General features: G+C 36.3%; 2 protein-coding genes and 2 pseudogenes across 2 annotated transcripts; 3 read left to right on the top strand and 1 right to left on the bottom strand.

The window, feature by feature from the left end:
* The first annotated feature begins 6,282 nt into the window (after positions 1 to 6,282).
* On the top strand, positions 6,283 to 7,057 carry LOC120199465. The gene is made up of 2 exons (XM_039200530.1): positions 6,283 to 6,835; positions 6,972 to 7,057. Exons 1-2 carry the CDS (start codon positions 6,283 to 6,285, stop codon positions 7,055 to 7,057), a joined length of 639 nt encoding a protein of 212 aa, XP_039056461.1.
* A 3,001-nt stretch (positions 7,058 to 10,058) lies between these two features.
* LOC120199463 lies at positions 10,059 to 10,895 on the top strand (annotated as a pseudogene).
* A 2,270-nt stretch (positions 10,896 to 13,165) lies between these two features.
* LOC120199619 (germin-like protein subfamily 2 member 4) lies at positions 13,166 to 14,167 on the top strand. The gene is made up of 2 exons (XM_039200654.1): positions 13,166 to 13,364; positions 13,436 to 14,167. The coding sequence occupies exons 1-2, from the start codon at positions 13,256 to 13,258 to the stop codon at positions 13,981 to 13,983; spliced, it is 657 nt and encodes a 218-aa protein (XP_039056585.1). The 5' UTR covers positions 13,166 to 13,255; the 3' UTR covers positions 13,984 to 14,167.
* Positions 14,168 to 14,763: 596 nt separating this feature from the next.
* LOC120199462 lies at positions 14,764 to 15,686 on the bottom strand (annotated as a pseudogene).
* Between the last annotated feature and the right edge of the window lie 6,840 nt (positions 15,687 to 22,526).

Genomic DNA, 22,526 nt, shown 5'->3' with positions numbered 1-22,526 from the left:
CATGGACTTTGTTTTCATCTTCACTTTTTGTGTTTTCCAACACTCCAAATTGGTTGTCTATCACTGTCGAAAGGACACAAAAGGCCATCTGAATCGCTTTTTATAACAGCTTTATCAACCTCTTTCCCCTTTAAATTTAGGTGGCTTTCAGTGAACGGAATCCATTAATTAGTTGAGAGGGCTGCCTTTTGGCATAAACAATCTTAGTACCTTCAAATTACATTTTCCAATTGCATGATTTTCAAGTCTCAAAAGGGAGTTATTGAAACCACTCACTATTTTCCAGTACTTATACGAGTGGTTTTATAAATCAATTAGATTAAATTTTCAAACGAAATAAGAATTAGATAAAAATGTAAAAAAAAATATGAAAGAGTTATTCACATTCAATGTCATAAATGGGAAAGAGACAGTGAATCTAATAAGGGCCATACGACTGGTGGTGATGTCTTGTAGCTCTTTTCGGACACTAACATTATCTTAAGAAACACTTTATATAGCAAGAAACTCTCAATTCAAGAAAAAGTCAATCATGCAGTGAATGCAAATAAAAAAAAAATCAAAAAAAGGGTCCACTCTTTGATCTTCCACTGTCGAAACATTTACCTCTCGTTAGCTGCTTCACATAAGAGAACAGGCCAATTATGGTCGTAATTACAGGGCTTTTGTTTTGTTTTTTGTATCGCATGTTCTTGAATGTAAGAATAATTGGTTTGGAGATTCAACGTAGTCTAGATAAAAAGAAAGTGCGAATATCATGTATAATTCAGTCTAGCGAAACCCAAACAATACTACAAAATTTCATGTACTTCCTTGAGATCAAAGTTAAAGTATATGAAAATGAAGATGTCGTAGAGGACCCCTGCAATAATCGCAGTAGGATGAGTTATAAAAGCGGCATCTTTCTTCTTCTTCTTCTTAAGTACAGCATAAATACATGTCCACCCTCCAAAGCCATTTTGCTTAAACTTCACTACTCATTTGTTTCATTAATTTTGATCCAATTACGATATTCGAAATTTAAATCAGAACCCTTCAAGCAAATTCAGTGGTAGAAAGGAGTATTGTTCTCCTTATAGGTTTCAAATTCAAACAGTTTCGTCTATAGGATATATGGTTATTATCAATGACTAAAAAAATATACTACATTGTAATCATCCCGGACTATTAAAAAAATTTAATCTCTTAACTATTAATCAATTGTATTAAACTCGAAGTGAAAATCATAGTTTTAAGTTTAAAAATCGAAATCAAGACAATACTTGAACATAATCATCAACATACAAAACAAAAAAGGAATTTTGTTTTTCAAAATTATGTGTGATGCCAGTTAATTGGAATACAAAAGAATCAAATCTTCATGTTGAATATAAAATAGGTTTTGATATCATTGTCGACAATGAAATTAAGCACTAAACCTCGTTGTTGGAGTTCAGAAAGTACTTTCAGGAGCATGATTTTTATGCTGTTGCTGATCTTAGTTAAAAAGGAAAATTAATAATTAAGTTAGGTAATTAATTACAACAGATTGTGTATCTTGAGCCCCAAGCAAAATAAACCATCAAATCAGATCACTAGCCTAAAATAAAGAATGTAATCTTTGTTAGCAATAATATTCCCTCAGCAGAACTTACTTCTAATGACAACATAATTAATTTTCTTATTAATAACTAATTATTATCTAATTTTGGGACTTGGGAAACTTAGTAACATTGCTGAATAACCCTAGCAGCATGATTCATGGCTCTCGTTTCAATCCCATTTTTGACATGGAATCAAACGAAGTGACTGAGCAGCCTGCTCCTGTTCGTTCTCAACCACAAACCACTCCTAACCGTGGCAATCCCAAGAGTAAATCCAAAGGAAAATCGACAGTGGCTGCCAAAGCACCAAAGGCCATAACAGTTCGGAAACCACTCACTGTTCAACTCTCCGAGTTCCCCGTACTTCAGGCTCTCTCTTCAAGACCTTCAAGTTCTCGCTCTACCCTCAGATCCACCCGCCTTCCACCTTGGATAAATCGAGACACTCGGTCGTAGTCATTAAGGAGAATGAAAGTCTGAATATTATGCAGAACCCTTCACCTCTCGTTTCGGCTGTTGCTTAGGGCCATAAGGGCCTATTGGTGATACTCCTGACCAACTAAAACGACAAAGTGAAAATGCTCCTTCCGATCTTTTGAATGTTGCAATCTCTGCGGATGCGATTATCTCTGCTTTAAATTTCCTTCACTCCCATCGTGTTGAAGCAAATGGTTTCTCCGGGGGTATTTGGGTTGTTTGGTATGATTCCATCTCTTTTACTATTGTTGCTAATCATTTTCAATTTGTTCATCTTCATGTCACTAGCATTCGAAACAACTCTCCTTTCCTAGCCACAACTGTTTATGCTAGTCCTTCAGCCAATGGTAGAAAGCTTCTTTGGCCTCATTTGCGAAGCTTAGCCACTTCTATTCGCTCTCTGTGGATCATTTTTGGGTACTTCAATGCTACTCTCAGTCCTGATGATAGAAAGGGTTGCTCCTAGTAGGCAAGACCTAGCAAAGATTTTCAAAACTTACTCTTTGATTATAGTCTCCGTGACTTGGGTTTCAATGGTCTGGCACTTGATCCAGAGGTTCAACTTTTGTTCGCCTAGACAGGTTATTTGCAATAACTATTGGGACGAGTCCTATCCCGAATCTTCTGTTCAGCATCTCCTCCGTATGCGGTCTTATCACAGGCTCATCCTTCTTCAAGTTGGTCGAGGGTCTCATTCGCCAAATAAAAGTATTTTTCGCTATTTTTCTGGTTGGCTCAGGCATGCAGATTTTCTTAACATGGTCAAAGACAGCTGGATTCCCAGCCCTTCCATGACCGAAACTATCTGCAATTTCACAAAGGCTGCCGACTCTTGGAACAAATTCGTCTTTGGCTACTTAGGCACTAAGAAACGCATTGTTATGGCTAGGCTCAAAGGGATCCAAAAGGCCCTCAACTCTCACTCTTCACGCTTCTCGACCAACTTGGAATCCGAAATGATTATTGAGCTTGAGAATCTTTTAGACCAAGTTTTAAAAGTTGGGATACCTAAATACAAGTACTTGAAAAGTTCAGTGACCATTTATATAAATTACCCTAACGACAGTGAAACGGCCGTTATATCGGAGATCATATTGCAAACGAACTAAATGTTTGGTGACTGTATTGCAAGTGTTAAAAGTTTAGGGGACCTAAATACAATTATATTAAAAGTTTAGTGACCATTTGTATACTTTACTCAAAAAATAAATACATAAAATACGCGTTTCGTCGGTGCAATATGGTTGTAATGGGCCTCTTTTAAGCCCTTCAAGTCGGCCTTACGAAGCTTATTGTGTGCCTCTAGCGCGTCCCAAAAAGTTAAAGAGCTAAATTCGGCCTATTCCATAGTATTTAGATTCTACCTTTTCCATTGCGAGTTTAATCCTCGTAAATCTGTTGAAGAATTACTGACTTTAACATTAGATGTAAAATACGTAAGATATTAACAGAAAATACTTTATTTTTTAAGCATACTGCACGCATGATTTATATTGATTTTAAGGAATGAGTTTACAAAATTTTAAAAGTAAAAATATATTATATAAATATACAAATGATATATCTAAAATATATAATAATTTAAAACTTTTAAGGACGGCGGAAAATGAAAAAAATGAGTATGGAAGCTGAGATTTCCAACCTACCTCTCTCGTATATGTTATTTATTGGTATAACGAATTCAACTCCATGATTCATGGATATTATACCAAACATAACACCGCTGTACCAATTAATTAGCACCATCCTTCATTTCAAAGACAAAACTCTCTCTCTCTCTCTCTCTCTCTCTCTATATATATATATATATATATATATATATATATATATTTACAACGTGATATGAACCTTGACATTTTCCCCCTGTCTTCATCCTTTCTCTTTTTCTAATCCCTTTTGCAGTCATTGCTTCTCGCAAAGCCACACTAATCAATTGCTTTCATTGGAGTTAAATGTGGATGGTAAAATTATCTTTAAAATTTTATTTTTTAAAAATATTAATATTTAAAAAAATTATAAGTACTCGATCTAACCTAATTTGTGTCAAATGAGACTACAGTTAAAGGAGGGATAGTTTTTCATTCATCTGATTTGGATATTCTTCACGTTTTTCTTCTCTATGTTAGGTGCTCGAGAATGTCGGAGTGCTTTGTCTTTGTATGTCGTTGCCTCAACTGTTCAAGCTCTTGCTCATCATATTACCGTCAGTCGCTCATTGTTATATTCTATTCATGATAGTCAGAGTCGTCTTGAACATTTTCGGACCCTGAGCGAAAATAAAAAAAATAACCTCTTATTGAAGGAAAATATATTCCATTACTTTAAACAATTAATTTAATATCGTAGAAAAATTATTAAACTTTTTCAAACATCAAATTCATTGTTTTGTTAAGAAAACACCTTAAATACGACGAAGAGAATAAAAAATCGAATGTGGGTACAAATTATGATATGGAGATTTATTCTGAATAATAAAATAGAAAATAAAGAATAACATATTATGTTATCGTTATATTAAGATTGGAGAAGACTAAGAGTTAAAGAATATTTGGTAAATTGAAATATAAGATTTGTAGAAAAAGAGAGACAAATATGATTATATTTAATTGAAAATTAAATGAATGAACGAGAGATATTGAGAAAGGGATGAGAATTGAGAATTTTATGAAATTGTAAAAAAATAGAGGGCTTAATTATAAAGGTAGAAAACGATATTGAAAAAAAAATAGAGGCATCAATTATAAAGGTATAATTGTGATAAAAAAAACTTAGGGACCTCAATTAGAAAGTTAGAAAGTGAGATTAAAAAAACTTAAAGGCCTCAATTATAAAATTAAAAAAGTGGGATTAAAAAATTAGAGGCCTCAATTATAAAGGTAGAAATTGAGATTGAAAAAAACTTAGGGGCCTCAATTGAAAGTGTAGAAAGTGAGATTGAAAAAACTTAAAAGCTTCAATTATAAAGTTAATAATGAGATTACAAAATTAGGGGCCTCAATTATAAAAGTAACAAAAGGGATTGAAAAAATTAGAGACTTCAATTATAAAGATAAAAAGTGAGATTGAATAATATTAGGACCTCAATTATAAAGGTAAAAAATAAGATTTAAAAAATTAAGATGAAAAAATGAGAGCTCCAATTACAAAGATGAAAAAATGGAGGCCCTGAACAATCGCTAGAGCGCTCCCCCTAATAATCAGGTCTGATAATAGTTATAAATATATTTTTCTTGTGACGTTGTTGACGCTATCTTATTTTACTAATGAATATATTTTATTCTTATTTTTTAAAAAATGTAGAGAATCGTTCCCGAACTTAAAATAGGGTACACAATAGGACCATCAAATTCATGAAGCGTAAGATGCGTCAAATACAGCAAAATAGGGTACACAGTACACACTCCTCCAAGGCTTCATAGTTGATCCTATATATCCACAATAACCTAATAATGAAATTGCTCATTACCTCGTGTCCCTCGATAATCTGATCACCCACGTCAGCTTCCCTTTGATTACAGATCTATGGCCCAAATTAAAAAATATTATTTTCTACCACGTGTAAGAACAGCAATCTCTGTCAGTACCATGTCAGCTGTGGTTTTGGAAGAACAAAATGTGGTTAAAATAAATAATAAAGTATGAAATAAGATAAAGAAAAGAAAGATAAAAGAGGTCGTGATGTGTTGGTGCATGATTGGAGCAGTTGGAAGCTAAGGGTTTTGTTAGGGAAATCCGCCATTTTAATTTGTCGTGTTGGATGAAAACGCAGGCAGCTGAAATGGGGTTTGTAATATTATATGCAACAACTAACAAGAAATAAGTTAAGGCAATAAATTATGGTAAAAAACCTGCTGATTGTCAAATTAAAATGTCTGCGTCAGGTTACCATTCCAAACTATTTCACACTTAAACTATGATGTAAAGATTGTTATTATTATTTAAGTAGACATTGACAACAAACGCGAGGAACACATGGTAAAGTAAGTCTGAATGTTCGTTGATGCACTTTGAACAACTCAACAGTATGGACTATCGTATACGATTGACTGAATGATTACTGAGTTGATCACCAAAACAAACTCAAACTTCGCATGTTATAAGTGCGAGGCTCTTTCTGTCTTCTCTCTCGTCAACTCACTTTGGTTGTCAAAAACACTGCATCATCTTCACTTTTTTCTTTCTTTCTTTTGGGTTGCAAAATCACAGGAAGAAGAAACAGAAAATGACACCCGATGACAGTACGATGGTTATTTCTTCGACACGAGAAGATGAGTATGATGGTATTGGTGTCTGCTTTGATCACGATGATGAATGCCAACCTCATCCACATAACTTCTCCAGGTTTTCAACGTCTACTAGTTCCATCCCCACCAACGATGATGATGATATGGGGATGTACATGTCGAGACTGTCAACTGAAAGCTTTGACGCAGATGCTGATGAAGAATTCTCCGACAAAGAGTTGCTTGAACTGTCATCCGATTCCGATGAAGAAACTTGTCATTACTCTCTTCCCGCCATCCCATCTCATCGGAGGAATCGATTGAAGGAGATTAAAAGAAAGAGGAAAACGAAAGACGGGGGTATAACGGTGGGCTATAATGGAAGTAGCTTTAGCGGGGAGAGAGAAGGTATGGTGGTCATCATCAGGCCAAAAGGAGGGAGGAGATCCATGTGTATGGACATGGAGGAAGTGAAGGCGTGTAGAGAGCTGGGGTTCGAGTTGGAACATGAGCATATTTCTCCCACTGCTACTTGGCTTATCTCCGGTCCTGGTGAGTCCAAATATGGCGGCCATTATCTCTCTCTCTAAAATTGCTGTTTATTGGTGATTCATGATTGTTTAATTGAATAGGCTTAGTGAGCAATTTCATTATTTCAGTGCAACTGATGGTAAGTTTTGTGATGTAGGTGATGATCCGAGAGTTGTGAAGGCTCGGCTCAAGGTGTGGGCACAGGCAGTGGCACTTGTATCCACATCTATGCGCTGCAGCTGACCAGCTTGCTTCTCTCAACAAATGCTCATCGACTAGTATTTTTTGTTTCACTTTTGCCTCCCTTGAAATCCTTTTGGTGGGGTAGATTTGGTACTTTTTCTTCTCCATCTTGCTTCCTGTAAAAGCAAGTTTTTGAAGAGCTTTATTCGGCCTTATATCATCCCTTGGGGTTGCCATTCGGGAACCTTATATCATCTTGCGGCAGAGAAAGCAATAATAAAACAGGGTTTTCGTTGTAATGGTTGAAGTAAATAGATTAATCAGCCCAAAATATTAATAGCACCAGTCAGCATTCAGCTATAAGCAAATTATGCACTATAAAAATTTATTTTCAACTCAAATTTTATATCTAGGGCTAATTCTCAACACTTCTTGGAACAACATCCCCCAAAGGCCCATCACAATTCTGCCAAATTTCAACATCAAATAAGCACAAACAGTGGAGAAAAGTTCCCGAATGTTATTAGAGAAGGATTACAAAACTGGCTACAATGGCAAAGGCCCAATACTACACTATGGGTTAGCCCAGCTTGCTTAACAAATTAATGCCGACTGGACTTAACTAACCAACCACTTATAACCACAATTTAATGGTTTTCTTGGCCCAATACCCCATGCTGACCAATTATTTGGGCTGTCGGGCCTACCCAGAATTTATTTTGGAGAATACGATATTTTCTACATTGCACCTCCTTCGGATATAATTTTTAATTGGTCCCCGCGTATTGGGCTTCACGTGGGCCATTATTTTATTAGCATTATAATGACTCCTCAAGTTAAGGTGACAAGTCCATTAAAAAAATATTTTTTTATAATTTTAAAAAAATGAAATTTATAAATTTAAAAAAGGAGAAAAAATTAGGGTGAATCGTCACATAGACGTGACTAGTTCGTTCAGTTCAAAAAATAATAGTTGTTGGTCAACGGGCATACAGGCAACAACAGTCGTTTGGAACTCGTTACCTCGAAGTGACAAGTTCAGTCGGGTAAAATTTTAAAAAAATTAAAATTAAAAGAAAAATGAATTTATTATTTTACAAAATAAATAATTGCAAGAAATAATTTTTACATGAAAATTACAAAGAAAGTTTATCTATGCCTTATAAGTTCTTGACGATGCCAAGGGGTTGTCGGATAACAATACAGCAGGAATCGTCAAGTACATCGGACCATATGAATTGGTTTTTTTCGTCGTCATCTTGTCGATGAGGTGTACTTAACGCACTCTGCAATCCACTTTCGAAATTCGATGATGGATTTATGACATTTGTAGCCTTGCAAAGCTCCCGGCACATAAATGCTAGAATCACGGTGCCCCAACTAGTATTACAGTACACATCAAAGTCTTCCTAGTATTGCAGATATTGTGTGTGCGCCTAACTACCGGATTTGTCCGGTAATAATATCCCTCCGATCACTTGGAGAAAAAAAATGCTCGGGATGCGAAAACAACCAACGCCTCAATAGACTCGTATGTGACTTGGAATTCGGACTTCAACCATATTATCATTACCCGATAGCCCCTCATGACGTCGAATGGTGGTCATTTTCCCAAAACTTGGTAAACCAACATCGTAGGTTCCTAAATGTTATGCCTCACCACAGGGCTCCATTCACCGGAACATTGAGTTGGTAAGCGATGTCTTCCAAATTAATCGTCGCTTCATCACTCGGGAAATAGAATGTATGCACCTCGGGCCGCCAATGTTCGATCAGAGTCTCGATTAACATTGGGTATAGCTTGAAGCCACGTAAAAATATGGCCGGGAATAGACCGGATTGATGTAGATATGTCATCGTTTGTCGATGCGGCTCTCTAGTTGTCATCCCCCGACTGCGAATACTCCATTCATCTTCGTTCAACTCACGTTGGATCGACGATACATGGGAGTTATCCAAGCGCAACATATATTCTCGAGTTGCCTTTTTTGGTATTTTCTCACAACTTATGATTTTTTCCATTTTTTTGGATTCAGGGTTTGATGAAAAACCAAAACCCCAAACCCATATTTATAGCTTACCCTCAACGGCTATAAACGGTTAGAAACTTAAAATGGTCGGTCGAACTCGTTACCTCGAGGTGACGAGTTTCAAGTGACCGTTTCCCGTCTATCCGTTGATCAACGGCTAGTCTTTTTTGAATTTGAATGAACTCGTCACGTCGACGTAACGACTTCGCCCTAATTTTTCACCATTTTCCATTTATAAATTTCATTTTTTAAAATTATAAAAAATATATTTTTAATGGACTCCTTACCTCGGGGTGACAAGTTATTATAATACCAATAAAATAATAGTCCATGTGGGGACCAATTAAAAATAATAGGTGACGAGTTTGGGGTGCACTGTAGAAAATGTCGTATTCTCCAAAATAAATTCTAGGTAGACCCAATACCCCAAATAATTGATCCGCATGGGATGATGGGCCAAAAAAACCCAATTTAACTACTCATTAACTAACCCACTAAGGGAAGTTACTGGATTAAAAGGATTAATCTAATATCTTCAACATTCTCCTTATTTTCTTTCTTAAAACTTATCAGAACTAATAACTTAATTACATTCTCTGTTGTCAAAATTTTCACTATTTAAAGACTTTAAATTATCTACAGTGTTTTTTTGGGTCTTCAAATCCATTTCCCAATAACAACAATTAAATTTAAATGCCAAATACATATATATTTGATGCAGATCTGTCATCATTTTTTAAGGACGAACCACATGTGTACAGTAAGTTTCCCAAAGCTATTTTAATGTAAAAAACATGATTTGATTTCATCCAACAATAAAATAAATGATATTGCATGTTACACATCTTAAAAGATGTGTAATGGAGCATTTCTGGGTAGAAAAAGGAAGCTTGTGTCTATATTCAATACTGTTACAGTGAGAAGATCCATCCTTTTGAATTACTTCAAATATCAGACTTCTTCAAGAAAGCTAGAGTCTATATTCAATACTGATGCACAGTTGAAGATAGATAGATCCACAGCAACCTGCAATGTCTCTCCGGTACGACGGAGGAGCTACCATCTCTCAAGGTGAAGTTGCAACCGGTAATAGAGATCTGAAACTCGTATCTAAATATATGATTGAGTAACGACTACGAAGATGATGATTTTGCTTTGTTAGATGAGAATACGGATTCGATATGTGAAGAAGACAGAGTGTTTATCGAAATAAAAAAAAAACTTGGAGGAAACTCTCGCAGGATTCGATCCAAAATCGGAATAGAAGCCAGTCTCGATACCATTTGGAACATCTTGACCGACTACGAGAAGCTGGCTGATCTTATTCCAGGGCTTGCTGTCAGCAAAATCGTCGAAAAGGAGGACAAGTTTGCCCGACTGTTCCAGGTCCGTGCGTTCGATCCAATTAAATTTACTTCCGTTTAGAGTTGCCATTGCTTATGCGTTAAACAGATTGGACAGCAGAACTTGCCATTGGGTTTGAAATTCAATGCAACAGGAGTTATAGACTGTTACGAGAATGACGATGAGATAATGCCGAATGGGAAAAAACGTGAAATTAAATTGAAGGTGACTTCACCAGCTTTGAAGGAACTTGGTTGATTGAAGAGGTAGGGATTAGTTATTGGAACTGAATAAATTTCAGTTGCAGAGGGATCATCTAATAACTTCATTGATGATGGGTTGTGCAGTTCAATAAAGGAAAAGGTGAAGACGATGAAGAATGGCAGACAACGCTTTCGTATTTAGTAGATGTAAAGCCCAAGATGTGGTTGCCGGATCGCCTAGTCGAAGGCAGGCTCTCTAAAGAGATAAAGACCAACCTTTCGTGTATACGTGAAGAAGCCAAGAGAGTTTTAACTCCTTGAAATTATTTGTATCTTTTACCCCTCTCTCTGTTCTAAAATCATTTTTCATAATGCAATGATGACTTGGCCTACGTTTCAAGTGTGGAGCACCAAGTGAATTGCAGTCAAACACCAAGCTTGATTGTGTTATCCAACCAATTTGACTCACAATTTGTTATTGCCCTTTGGTTAAACTACATTGAAATTGTCTCAGCACGTATAGAAAGCATAACTTTCTGGGTTTATTTGCACAAATGAGTTTTACAAGGATATTAGAAGAGTGTTATGTGATACACTTAATTTTGATATATATATATATATATACACTAGATTTTAAGATAATAAGATATTATGTATGGATTATTATTTTTTTCATTTATGAAGATAGACAAAATTAAACCACATTAAATCTTGTTTTTTGTGCGTATCTTATTCTATGTTGATCTCAATTCCTTTTTCACTTGCAAGGTATTAATAAGTTATCGCGATCGAGACAAACAATCTAGATGCTCAAATAGACATTAATATTTTACGTGAAACACTCTTTTGAAAAGAAATAGCAAGTAGACGAAGAGAATTTTTACCAATGTTAAAAAATAGAAGAATATAAGAGATTTATTAAAAATTGACTTCACCTCTAACCCTAATTTTTAGTTATAGGGATAATTATTTAATTAAAGGGAAACTAGAAATCAAGACAAATTAAGTTTGTACTCTTCATTAACCCAAAATAAAATAAATTTTGTATTTTCGATCAAACTAAATTTATAAATTTCTTTAATTTTATATTTTTATTAATTTGAATAAAATTAAATTCATATCAAACTCTAATAATCACCGATACTATAATTATCGGTCTCCCTTGTTACTTTCGGCTGATGATATAATAGTTTTTTCATAGCTTACTCGACTTCATTTGAATAGGGGAGTTTAATCGGTTAATTCTGTTAGCCGACCGAATCAAACTACCCAAAATCCATTAATCAAATTTTTTCCCCTTTAAGTGTTAACTGAACAGATTCTTTTTTTTTTTTAATTTTTAATCAAACCGAACTAATTTCTATTAATTGGTCAGGTAACCGAACTAATCAAAACTTATAAATAATATATATTTAATATTTTCAATTTATATGGTTAATTAAGTTAAAATCGAAGTTTAAACACCCATATTAGCTAAATAATATATATAATATATTAAATAATTAATAATTTCCAATTAATTATGTTAACTAACCAATTTAAAATCGAATTAACCAATAACCGAAGTTTTAAAAAAATATTAATTGTTAACCAATTGAACCTAAAATTAACCAATTAATTAACTAAAAAAATTGATACAGTCGGTTAATTCGCGTTTTAACCAAATATGAACACCCCCTCCATTTGAAGACTAAAAGACAAAATCTATGCTTTAACCTTTTTCAAGACTATTCTAGTGGTCATGCTTCGGATTTTAGAGCACAGTAGTTGCAGGAAAGACACATGGGAAGCGGGAACCGCAGATTTTTCCTTATAAGCTACTTCACTCTGGTAATTATCATTTACTCATCAAGTAAAACTGCGTACTTAAAGAATGAAACTTTTAGTTTCCTTCACCCTCCATTAAACTCAAGATGCAACTAATTACATTATCTAAAGCTTACAGTTGCTACAACTAAAATGAAGCATGCAAGATGCAAGAGCTAACTGCTAATGATCTTGTGAAGGCTAAAGGGTAAGCTAAGGCCGACAGGACAATTCAACCACTGCAAAAACAGCTGCTAAACCAATCCATTTCAACAACTTTTTTTTTTGGCTATGAATCTAGGGTTTATGTCTGCATAACTTTATGTCTTACAAGCGCCGTTCGATGCGCTGTCTTATGGAGTTATGGGGCCATTTTCCTAAAGGGAATCGCTTTCTTTGTAGTAGGTACCGGCGTGATGGACACTTATCCTGTTCCCGTTTTGGTTGTAAATGAAAGTATTTTTATAAAAAGATTTGAATCTGAAAAATTATTAAAAATCATAAATGTCCTGATTTGAATTCTAATTCTAAAACTTCTAGACCCCACCAAACTTTGAAAGCTGTTTTTCCCACTTCGGCTTCTCCCAGTGCACTGTGATGCAATCTGAGTTCCTTCTTGGTTGCATATTGTCCCCTTGAACAAGTCTTGAATGGTTAAAATCTGGGGTCGAAGATGGTGAAGTTTTGTCTGCATTTACCAATTGCTTTGCTTTTAAGTTGGAGTAGCCTGTCTTCCAAACTTTAACCTCACATCTACTCATTTTTGTTTTCCATAAATAAAGTAGATATCCCCTTTCTCTTGCAGCAATCGAAGCAAGAACTTTCTCTACTTTTTTCCTTTATCAATTGTCCCTGTGTAGATTGTAATCATCTTCATGGCTGCCATGGTTTCTGCATATGTCTTCGTCTTTCTCGCCCTCTTCGGCATGGTCGCATCTGATCCTGATCTTCTCCAGGATCTCTGTGTAGCTAACAAAGCTGCAGGTACGTTAATATACGATACAACTATGTATGTTGTTTTCTTTCATATATATCTTATGATACTACTGGTGTAGGAATAAAGGTGAACGGATTTCCATGCAAAGATGAGGTAAACGTAACGGAAGCTGATTTCTTCTTTAGCGGATTAGCCAATCCTGGAGTTATCAACAATTCAGTAGGATCAGCGGTGACAGCAGCCAATGTTGAGAAAATTCCCGGACTTAACACCCTTGGAGTTTCACTTGCCCGCATCGACTATCAACCTGGTGGCCTTAACCCGCCCCACACTCACCCTCGTGGCACTGAGATCATCTTTGTTCTTGAGGGTGAATTGGATGTTGGGTTCATAACTACATCAAACAAGTTGATCTCCAAATCCGTCAAGAAAGGCGACGTTTTCGTCTTCCCCAAGGGACTGGTACATTTCCAGAAGAACAATGGTGAGAAGCCAGCTTCTGTGCTTGCAGGGTTCAACAGCCAGCTGCCCGGAACTCAATCGATTGCCGCTACATTGTTTACTTCAACGCCACCGGTGCCGGACAATGTCTTGACCAAGGCCTTCCAAATCGGCACCAAGGAAGTTGACAAAATCAAGAATAAGCTTGCCCCCAAAAAAAGCTAAGCTAAATGAGGCCCATGGCTTTGAGATCGAGGAGGATAGCTAAGGCAGAATCATTATATCGTTCTCCATGCATAACTTTGTATCAATAATATTGGGTCTTCAATTTTCGAACTTCTAAGTAAAATATGGATCAAACCCAACGTTTTATAAGTAATAATAATTGGTGATGAGTGTTGATATTTTACTCTGTTTCTTTGCAATTGAATAAAGAAATTCATGAACAAAATGTTGTTAGTAGCAAAGTGGGCAAATTTGCTTGGATAATGTGTTGGAAAAATCATTTTTTTTATTCGAATGGGGTGAATGTTATAATGTTTGGGGAAGACGTATGGATCACCTGACGTATTTGGCAAAAGACACATGAAAAACACGACCTCTTCTCATTTGTTTGTTTCGAGAAAACGACATAACTTTCATGTGTCTTCATGAAGACGCTAGGTAGTGCAAGTGTCTTCTCTGGTAGAATAACTCTACTTGAAAATTTTAAATTGAATTATCTGTACTTATGAATTTTTTTTATCACTTCCCTAATTGAGACAATGGCCATATTATAATTTGCGTCGGTGAACACCTAATGGAGCCAATGGCTTAACGATCAGATTGGTATGGACTCAGGCAACAAACACTGAATTTGTTCATATTCGAACCGTCAAAGTTTAATCCGAATTTGATTGACTCAAAGCTTTTCTTTAATTATATATCAAAGCTTATTTATTTTGCTTAAATAATATAAGAAAACTTTAGCTGCTGTTGTTTATCTGTAATACATACAGCTTCTTATCTAAAACTGCACGTTGCTTTTGAAGGACTGGCCAAATTGCCAATTAGAAGGCACCACATTGAGAGCTGTACGAATCCTTCCATTGCTGACTTGGACTCTGAAGGACAAGCTCTGACCATTCAGATAGTTGAAGCTCTGCCAATTGGCTCCCCAGTTCCTGGACATGGTTTCCCATTTATTTGTTTTAGAACCCTTTATCCATACCATGGAGATGTCTCTGGTACCCCCTACATTTGATACCAGCACCAGCTCAAAATAGTCCCTCCCGTTCACGGTGAATCTAATGCCACAACTTCTGCATCTAACCCTGCCAACCACAAAACAGATCATTCAGTCCACCAATGCTCAAAATTCAAGTTTCCTGATGGCACAATGTACATACTTCATGTATAGGATCGGTACAATTCCAGCTCTGTAGATGGCGATGGTCTCGAACTCGGGTTTAGACATGTCGAAGTGTTGACGGTTAGGGTTACACCAACCACTGTCGTCACTCGGGAGTGCATAGTTTGGAGGACAGAAGTTGGTGGCGGTGATGTATTTGGCCTCCTGACACCACTGAGGTGCTTTTTGAGCATCACAGACTATCTGATAGCAGCCTCCACATGACGCGCCGTCGTTGAACAAAGCTGTGCTGAGTGCAGCCGTTTTAATCCATAACCATCTACATAAAGATCACCATAGCCGCAAGCTCCACCTAGTAAACCAACATGGTATTTGAGATCAACATAATGAAATACGAAGAGAAAAAAGGGGGGGGGGGTTAAAACTTACCCATTGTACCGGAACCATTAGGGCCACCATAAAATGTTGCAGTGGCTGGTAACCAAATTGCAGCTGCATCTGTTACGTGGAACTTAGTGGAAATTAACCCCACAAGGAGTAGGGCTGTAATGAATAGACAAGCACTCTCTGTTGGTTTTTGGCAAAAGTCCCACATTGGTTGTGTATAAGGAGGAGGGGAAATTCTTTTGTTATAAATAAAGCCCTCCTCCTCCTTAGTTAATCATCCCACAAATATAAGCCTTCTTCTATTTTAAAGGCTATTTGTATTCTTTCTCTCTTTGTAATATTTCCTCTATTAGTGAAATATTTTGGTGTTCTCTTTTATGTCTATTTAATAGCTATTGTCGGGTATAGTTGTTGTCAATTATTGTCCTATTAAAATTACTTGTCTTGGTAGTTCTGTCTAAGGAAAGTGGGTTTTAAGAGGGACCATTGTGACCCCTCCTCTTTCCTGGGAATCTACCTTGGGGTGATTTTTAGTACAATCGTTTTCACACTAGTCACCTAGATAATAGTTTTCACGGTGAATCTGTTATTGGTGGAAATTAACCCGAATTTCACAACAATTGGTATCAGCGCTCTTGGTTTATTTTAGTATGCTCTGTGGTTGCGGCTTAGGCTGATCTTCCACATCAGAAAAATTTCCTTGGGATAATTGACATTCTGCATTGGCAGCTATTAAATAGAATTTGTAGCAGAAATGGCAGACGCTTCTTCATCTTCAATTTTGGCAAGAAATGCTGTGACAAATGTTAGATTTGCAGTGGAGATTTTTGATGGCACCGGTCATTTCGGCATGTGGCAAAGCGAGGTTCTAGATGCCCTATTTCAGCAGGGTCTAGACATTGCTATTGAAGGAGAGAAACCAGATGATGTTGAGGAGAAAGAATGGAAGAGGATCAATAGAATGGCATGTGGTACTATTCGATCGTGTCTTTCTAGAGAGCAGAAGTATGCATTTTCTAAGGAAACTTCTGCAAGTAAATTGTGGAAGGCACTGGAGGAGAAATTTTTGAAGAAAAGCGGTCAGAACAAACTCTACATGAAAAAGAGACTGTTCCGCTTCAACTATGTACCAGGTACCACTATGAATGATCACATTACTAGCTTTAATCAGCTGGTGACTGATCTGATGAATATGGACGTGACTTTTGAAGACGAAGATCTGGCTCTGATGTTGATGGGATCACTTCCTGATGAGTTTGAGTATCTTGAAACTACTCTACTTCATGGGAAGGTTGATGTGTCTCTCAGTGAAGTAACTGCTGCCTTGTATAGTTATGAATTGAGAAAGAAAGACAAACAAGAAAACACAAGTGTCGAAGCAGAAGCTCTTGTTGTTAGAGGCCGTTCCAAGAGTCAGAATAAAGGAAGCAGAGGGAGATCGAAGTCAAAGTCCAGATTGAGCAAAGATGAATGTGCTTTTTGTCGAGAAAAAGGGCACTGGAAGAAAGAATGTCCCAAGCTAAAGAATAAAGGCAAACCTGAAAGGGGGAAGGCTGTCTCAGAATCAAATGTGGTCGAGTATGATGATGGAGATTCAGATTTCGCATTCGCTGCTACGCCATCAACCAGCTGTTCCAGTTCATGGCTGTTAGATTCAGCTTGTAGCCACCATATGACCCCCAATAGAGAATGGTTCTTTGATTTTAAAGAACTAAAAGGTGGAATTGTCTACACAGCAAATAATTCCCCTCTTGACACACTTGGGATTGGTTCAATTCGCTTGAGGAATCAGGATGGATCAATCAGAACCTTAACAGGTGTCCATTATGTACCAGATTTAATGAGAAATCTCATCTCTGTGGGAACCTTAGAGTCAAAAGGTTTAGAAGTGAGGGCAAAAGATGGGATTATGAGGATTATCTCTGGTGCACTGGTGATAATGAAGGGAATCCGAAAAAGAAACAATGTGTATTACTTTCTGGGTAGTACAATTGTTGGGACAGCAGCAGTGGCAGCTTCTACTGATGAACAGGAGTCAGAAGCAACCAGGTTATGGCATATGCGCTTGGGGCATGTTGGTGAAAAATCCTTGAAATTACTGATAGATCAAGGATTATTGAAGGGTGCTCGGGCTTGCAAATTAGCTTTTTGTGAGCATTGCATCAAAGGGAAGAAGACGAGGGTGAAATTTGGAACAGCAATCCATGATACTAAAGGTATTTTGGATTATGTTCATTCAGATGTATGGGGGCCTTCCAAGACAACTTCATTGGGAGGAACACACTATTATGTCACCTTTGTTGATGATTTTTCCCGGAGAGTTTGGGTGTATCCAATGAAGACAAAGGATGAGGTGCTAGGATTTTTCCTTAAATGGAAAAAGATGATGGAGACTCAAACAGGCAGAAAAATCAAACGTCTCCGTACAGACAATGGTGGAGAGTACAAAAATGATCCATTTCTGAAAGTCTGTGAAGAGGAAGGTATTGTTAGGCACTTCACTGTCAGAGGTACACCACAACAGAATGGAGTGGCAGAGCGTATGAACCGGACATTAGTGGAGAAGGTTCGGTGTATGTTGTCTAATGCTGGGTTAGGCAAAGAATTTTGGGCTGAGGCTTTGGTCTATGCTTGTCACCTTGTCAACCGCTTACCATCGACTGCTATTGGTGGTAAAACACCATTAGAGAAATGGTTTGGAGTACCTGCTACAGATTATGATTCCTTACATGTGTTTGGTTCCACTGCATACTACCATGTTAAGGAGTCAAAGCTGGATCCAAGAGCAAAGAAGGCGATTTTTATGGGGATCACCTCTGGTGTGAAAGGCTATCGTCTTTGGTGTCCAGAAACAAAGAAAATAATCTTCAGCAGGGATGTTACCTTTGATGAATCTACCATGTTGAGAAAGGTGACTTCAGAAAAATTGGAGCAGACAGATGGAACTCCCAAAAAGGTGGAGTTTGAAGGAAGCAAATTTGTCCCAACCAGTAAAGAAAATGATGTTGACTCTCCTATGGTAGAAGAAGAGTCAGATGAAGAAGAGGTTCAGACCCAAGAACCTCCACAGCAACATGAATCAATTGCACTCAGAAAGGGAAAGAGGACCATTAGACAACCTGCTCGTTATGCTGATATGGTCTCTTTTGCATCACCAATTGCAATTGATGACGTTCCTGCCACTTTTAATGAAGCAGTTCAAAGTTCAGAACATAAAAAGTGGAGGATTGCCATGAATGAAGAAATGCAATCCCTTCAAAAGAATCAGACGTGGAAACTAGCTAGTCTTCCGAAGGGAAAGAAGGCAATTGGGTGCAAGTGGGTATATGCAAAGAAAGATGGATTTCCTGACAAGAATAACATCCGCTACAAAGCAAGATTGGTGGCTAAAGGCTACGCTCAAACGGAGGGAGTTGATTATAATGAAGTATTTTCTCCAGTTGTAAAACATTCCTCCATCAGAATTTGTTGGCTTTGGTAGCGCAGTTGGATTTGGAACTAGTTCAGATGGATGTAAAAACTGCATTTTTACATGGAGACTTGGATGAGGAAATCTACATGACTCAGCCAGATGGATTCAAAGTTGCTGAAAAAGAAGAGATGGTGTGCAAATTAGAAAAATCGTTGTACGGATTGAAGCAATCTCCAAGGCAGTGGTACAAGCGATTTGACAAGTTTATGATAGGGCAGAAGTACACAAGAAGCAAATATGATCATTGTGTGTATTTACGTGAGCTAGAAGACGGATCCTATATATATCTTCTTCTTTATGTTGATGATATGCTGATAGCTTCCAGGAGTCAGACAGAAATTGCGAAACTAAAGACTCAATTGAACAGGGAGTTTGAGATGAAGGATCTTGGTGAAGCGAAGAAGATTCTAGGCATGGAGATATCAAGGGATAAGAAATTGGGGAGGCTTTGTTTGTCTCAGAAAGAATATCTGAGGAAGGTACTAAAACGTTTTGGCATAAATGAGATGTCAAAACCAGTTAGTACACCTCTTGCTCCTCATTTCAAGCTCGGTGCATCCATGTCACCTAAGGATGATGCAGAACGGGAATACATGTCAAAGGTTCCGTATGCAAGTGCTGTTGGTAGCTTGATGTATGCAATGGTGTGTACGAGACCCGATATTTCACAGGCAATTGGGGTTGTGAGCAGGTATATGCATGATCCTGGAAAGGAGCATTGGCAAGCTGTGAAATGGATTCTGCGGTATATTCTAAACACCGTAGATGTTGGTTTGGTCTTTCAGCAGGACAAACAAGATGGTCAGTGTGTAGTTGGGTATTGTGATTCAGACTATGCAGGTGATTTGGACAAGCGTCGATCAACTACTGGTTATGTGTTTACATTTGCAAAGGCACCAGTCAGTTGGAAGTCCACCTTACAGTCAACAGTGGCTTTGTCTACTACAGAGGCAGAGTATATGGCAGTTACAGAGGCTGTGAAGGAGGCAATTTGGCTTCAAGGGTTGCTTGGTGAATTGGGAATAGAACAAAAGCACATCAAAGTGCACTGTGACAGTCAGAGTGCTATTCATTTAGCAAAGAACCAGGTTTACCATGCAAGGACGAAGCATATTGATGTTCGATATCACTTTGTACGAGAGATTCTAGAAGAAGGTGGAGTCATAATCCAGAAGATTCGGACCACTGAGAATCCTGCTGATATGTTGACAAAAGTGGTAACTGCGGTCAAGTTTAAACATTGTTTAGATTTGGTCAATATTGTTACAAATTAAAAGATTGTTTTTTAGAGATGTGTGTGGAATTTGCCAAGGTGGAGATTTGTTGGTTTTTGGCAAAAGTCCCACATTGGTTGTGTATAAGGAGGAGGGGAAATTCTTTTGTTATAAATAAAGCCCTCCTCCTCCTTAGTTAATCATCCCACAAATATAAGCCTTCTTCTATTTTAAAGGCTATTTGTATTCTTTCTCTCTTTGTAATATTTCCTCTATTAGTGAAATATTTTGGTGTTCTCTTTTATGTCTATTTAATAGCTATTGTCGGGTATAGTTGTTGTCAATTATTGTCCTATTAAAATTACTTGTCTTGGTAGTTCTGTCTAAGGAAAGTGGGTTTTAAGAGGGACCATTGTGACCCCTCCTCTTTCCTGGGAATCTACCTTGGGGTGATTTTTAGTACAATCGTTTTCACACTAGTCACCTAGATAATAGTTTTCACGGTGAATCTGTTATTGGTGGAAATTAACCCGAATTTCACAACACTCTCCATCTAAAACCAATGTTTTTTTTTTGTAATGACAAAGAATGCAGATGTAAGAATGAGTTTGATGGCAAAATCCTATATATTTATAATCACTGCTACACACATGGTCATGGCTTAGCTGAAGAAATAATTATTAATGGAAATTTTAATGATTAATTTATCATTGAAAGTTTGTTGGCTAAGAGAAGACATTCCATAGTCCTTAAACTATAGAAAGAACCATAATTCATGATGCCATATATCATTTTATGTTCAAACCCATGTGGTTGTCATTATGAACTCCAATATATTATAACCGTTGCAAGCTAAATATACCATACATCAATTTTCTTTTCTTTTTCCAAGACAAAGTTATTTTAAATTGATCTTTATTATATACATAATCAGAAAAGAATATCATAGAATAATGATAAATGCCGACTTGAGAGATTTTAGAATAGTTTATAGGCAGAGAATCTTGGACTTTAAACCATGAATAGATAATGGATGAACGCAATATTTTATAATAGAGATATAAAATTAAAAAAATTATATTAGAAATTTAGGGAGGTAAAATTATACCATTAATAGAAAATGTAAAAATATAAAAGAATATATATTAAAACTTTTAAGAGATACAATCGCCATGAATTTGCAAACGTTATCGTCTTACTTGTAGAAGAATAAGAATTGTTTGGTTGCTACTAAGCAGAAGTATAAATCATGGCATGTGCAAAGGGAGCTTGAACACGTATTTGCAAACTTCTATTCCATTTTCATCTAACCAATCAATTGTTCTGCACATAATTTTATAAATTCAATCGGTTAGAATTTTGAAAAGTTTTGTTTAAAATTTTGAAAATTTGTGTTATTTATATATATGTATGTATATATATGTGTGTATGTATGTATATACATATAATTTAACTCATGGCTTTGAAGGGAAGAGTCTTTGTTTAACCAATCAAATAGTTTTATTTTCACTTAAACTTTCATTACATATTTATATAACCAACCAATTGGCATGCGCATAGTTTCAAATTTCACGTTCATGAATTCAACCGGTTAGGACTTTGGAAAATTGTGATGTTTATTTATTATATATATACAATATATAATTTAACTCATGATTTTAAAGGGAAGAAGAGTGTTTATTTAACCAATCAAATAGTTCTATTTTTAGTTAAACTTTCGTTCCATTTTCATCTAACCAACCAATTGGATTGCACATAGTTTCAAATTTCACTCATGAATTCAATCGGTTTGGAAAATTCGCGCGAACCAAATTATCTCGGTAGTTAAAGGAATGATTGGTATTCCTAGAGGTCTCATGTTCGAGCATCAACTACTGCATCAAGAGTGATTAAGCGTTCATTGTCAAATGGTTGAGAGTATTTAAAACATATACTATTTTAGAACCACCTTGCATAAGAAAAAGGATTTTCGAATATTTTGTTGTTTATTTGTTATATATTAAAAAAAGGTATAATTTAACTCATGCTTTAAAGGGAAGAATAGTGTTTATTTAACCAATCAAATAGTCTTTCTTCCCCTATAATAAGAAGATCAAGTGTAGTCTTTCTTCCCCTATAATAAGAAGATCAAGTGTTGTCTAAACATAATTTTTCTTGTGGTTTGGTTCTTCGCCTTCTTTGGAAAGTAATAGGAATCAAAAAATATATATATATATATATATATATATATGCTTATACGTGGTTACTATTAATGTTATCTACTAATTATATAAAACATTTTAGTTTTACATTAATTTAGATTAATTTAGAACCATTTGATGAAGTAAATTAATCAATAAGATTA

Source organism: Hibiscus syriacus, unplaced genomic scaffold (genome assembly GCF_006381635.1).
Source record: "Hibiscus syriacus cultivar Baekdansim isolate YM2019G1 unplaced genomic scaffold, ASM638163v2 tig00005459_pilon, whole genome shotgun sequence".
Lineage (NCBI taxonomy): Eukaryota > Viridiplantae > Streptophyta > Magnoliopsida > Malvales > Malvaceae > Hibiscus > Hibiscus syriacus.
The sequence above is the reverse complement of the archived record's forward strand: the minus strand, read 5'-3'. Positions and strand labels throughout refer to the sequence as shown.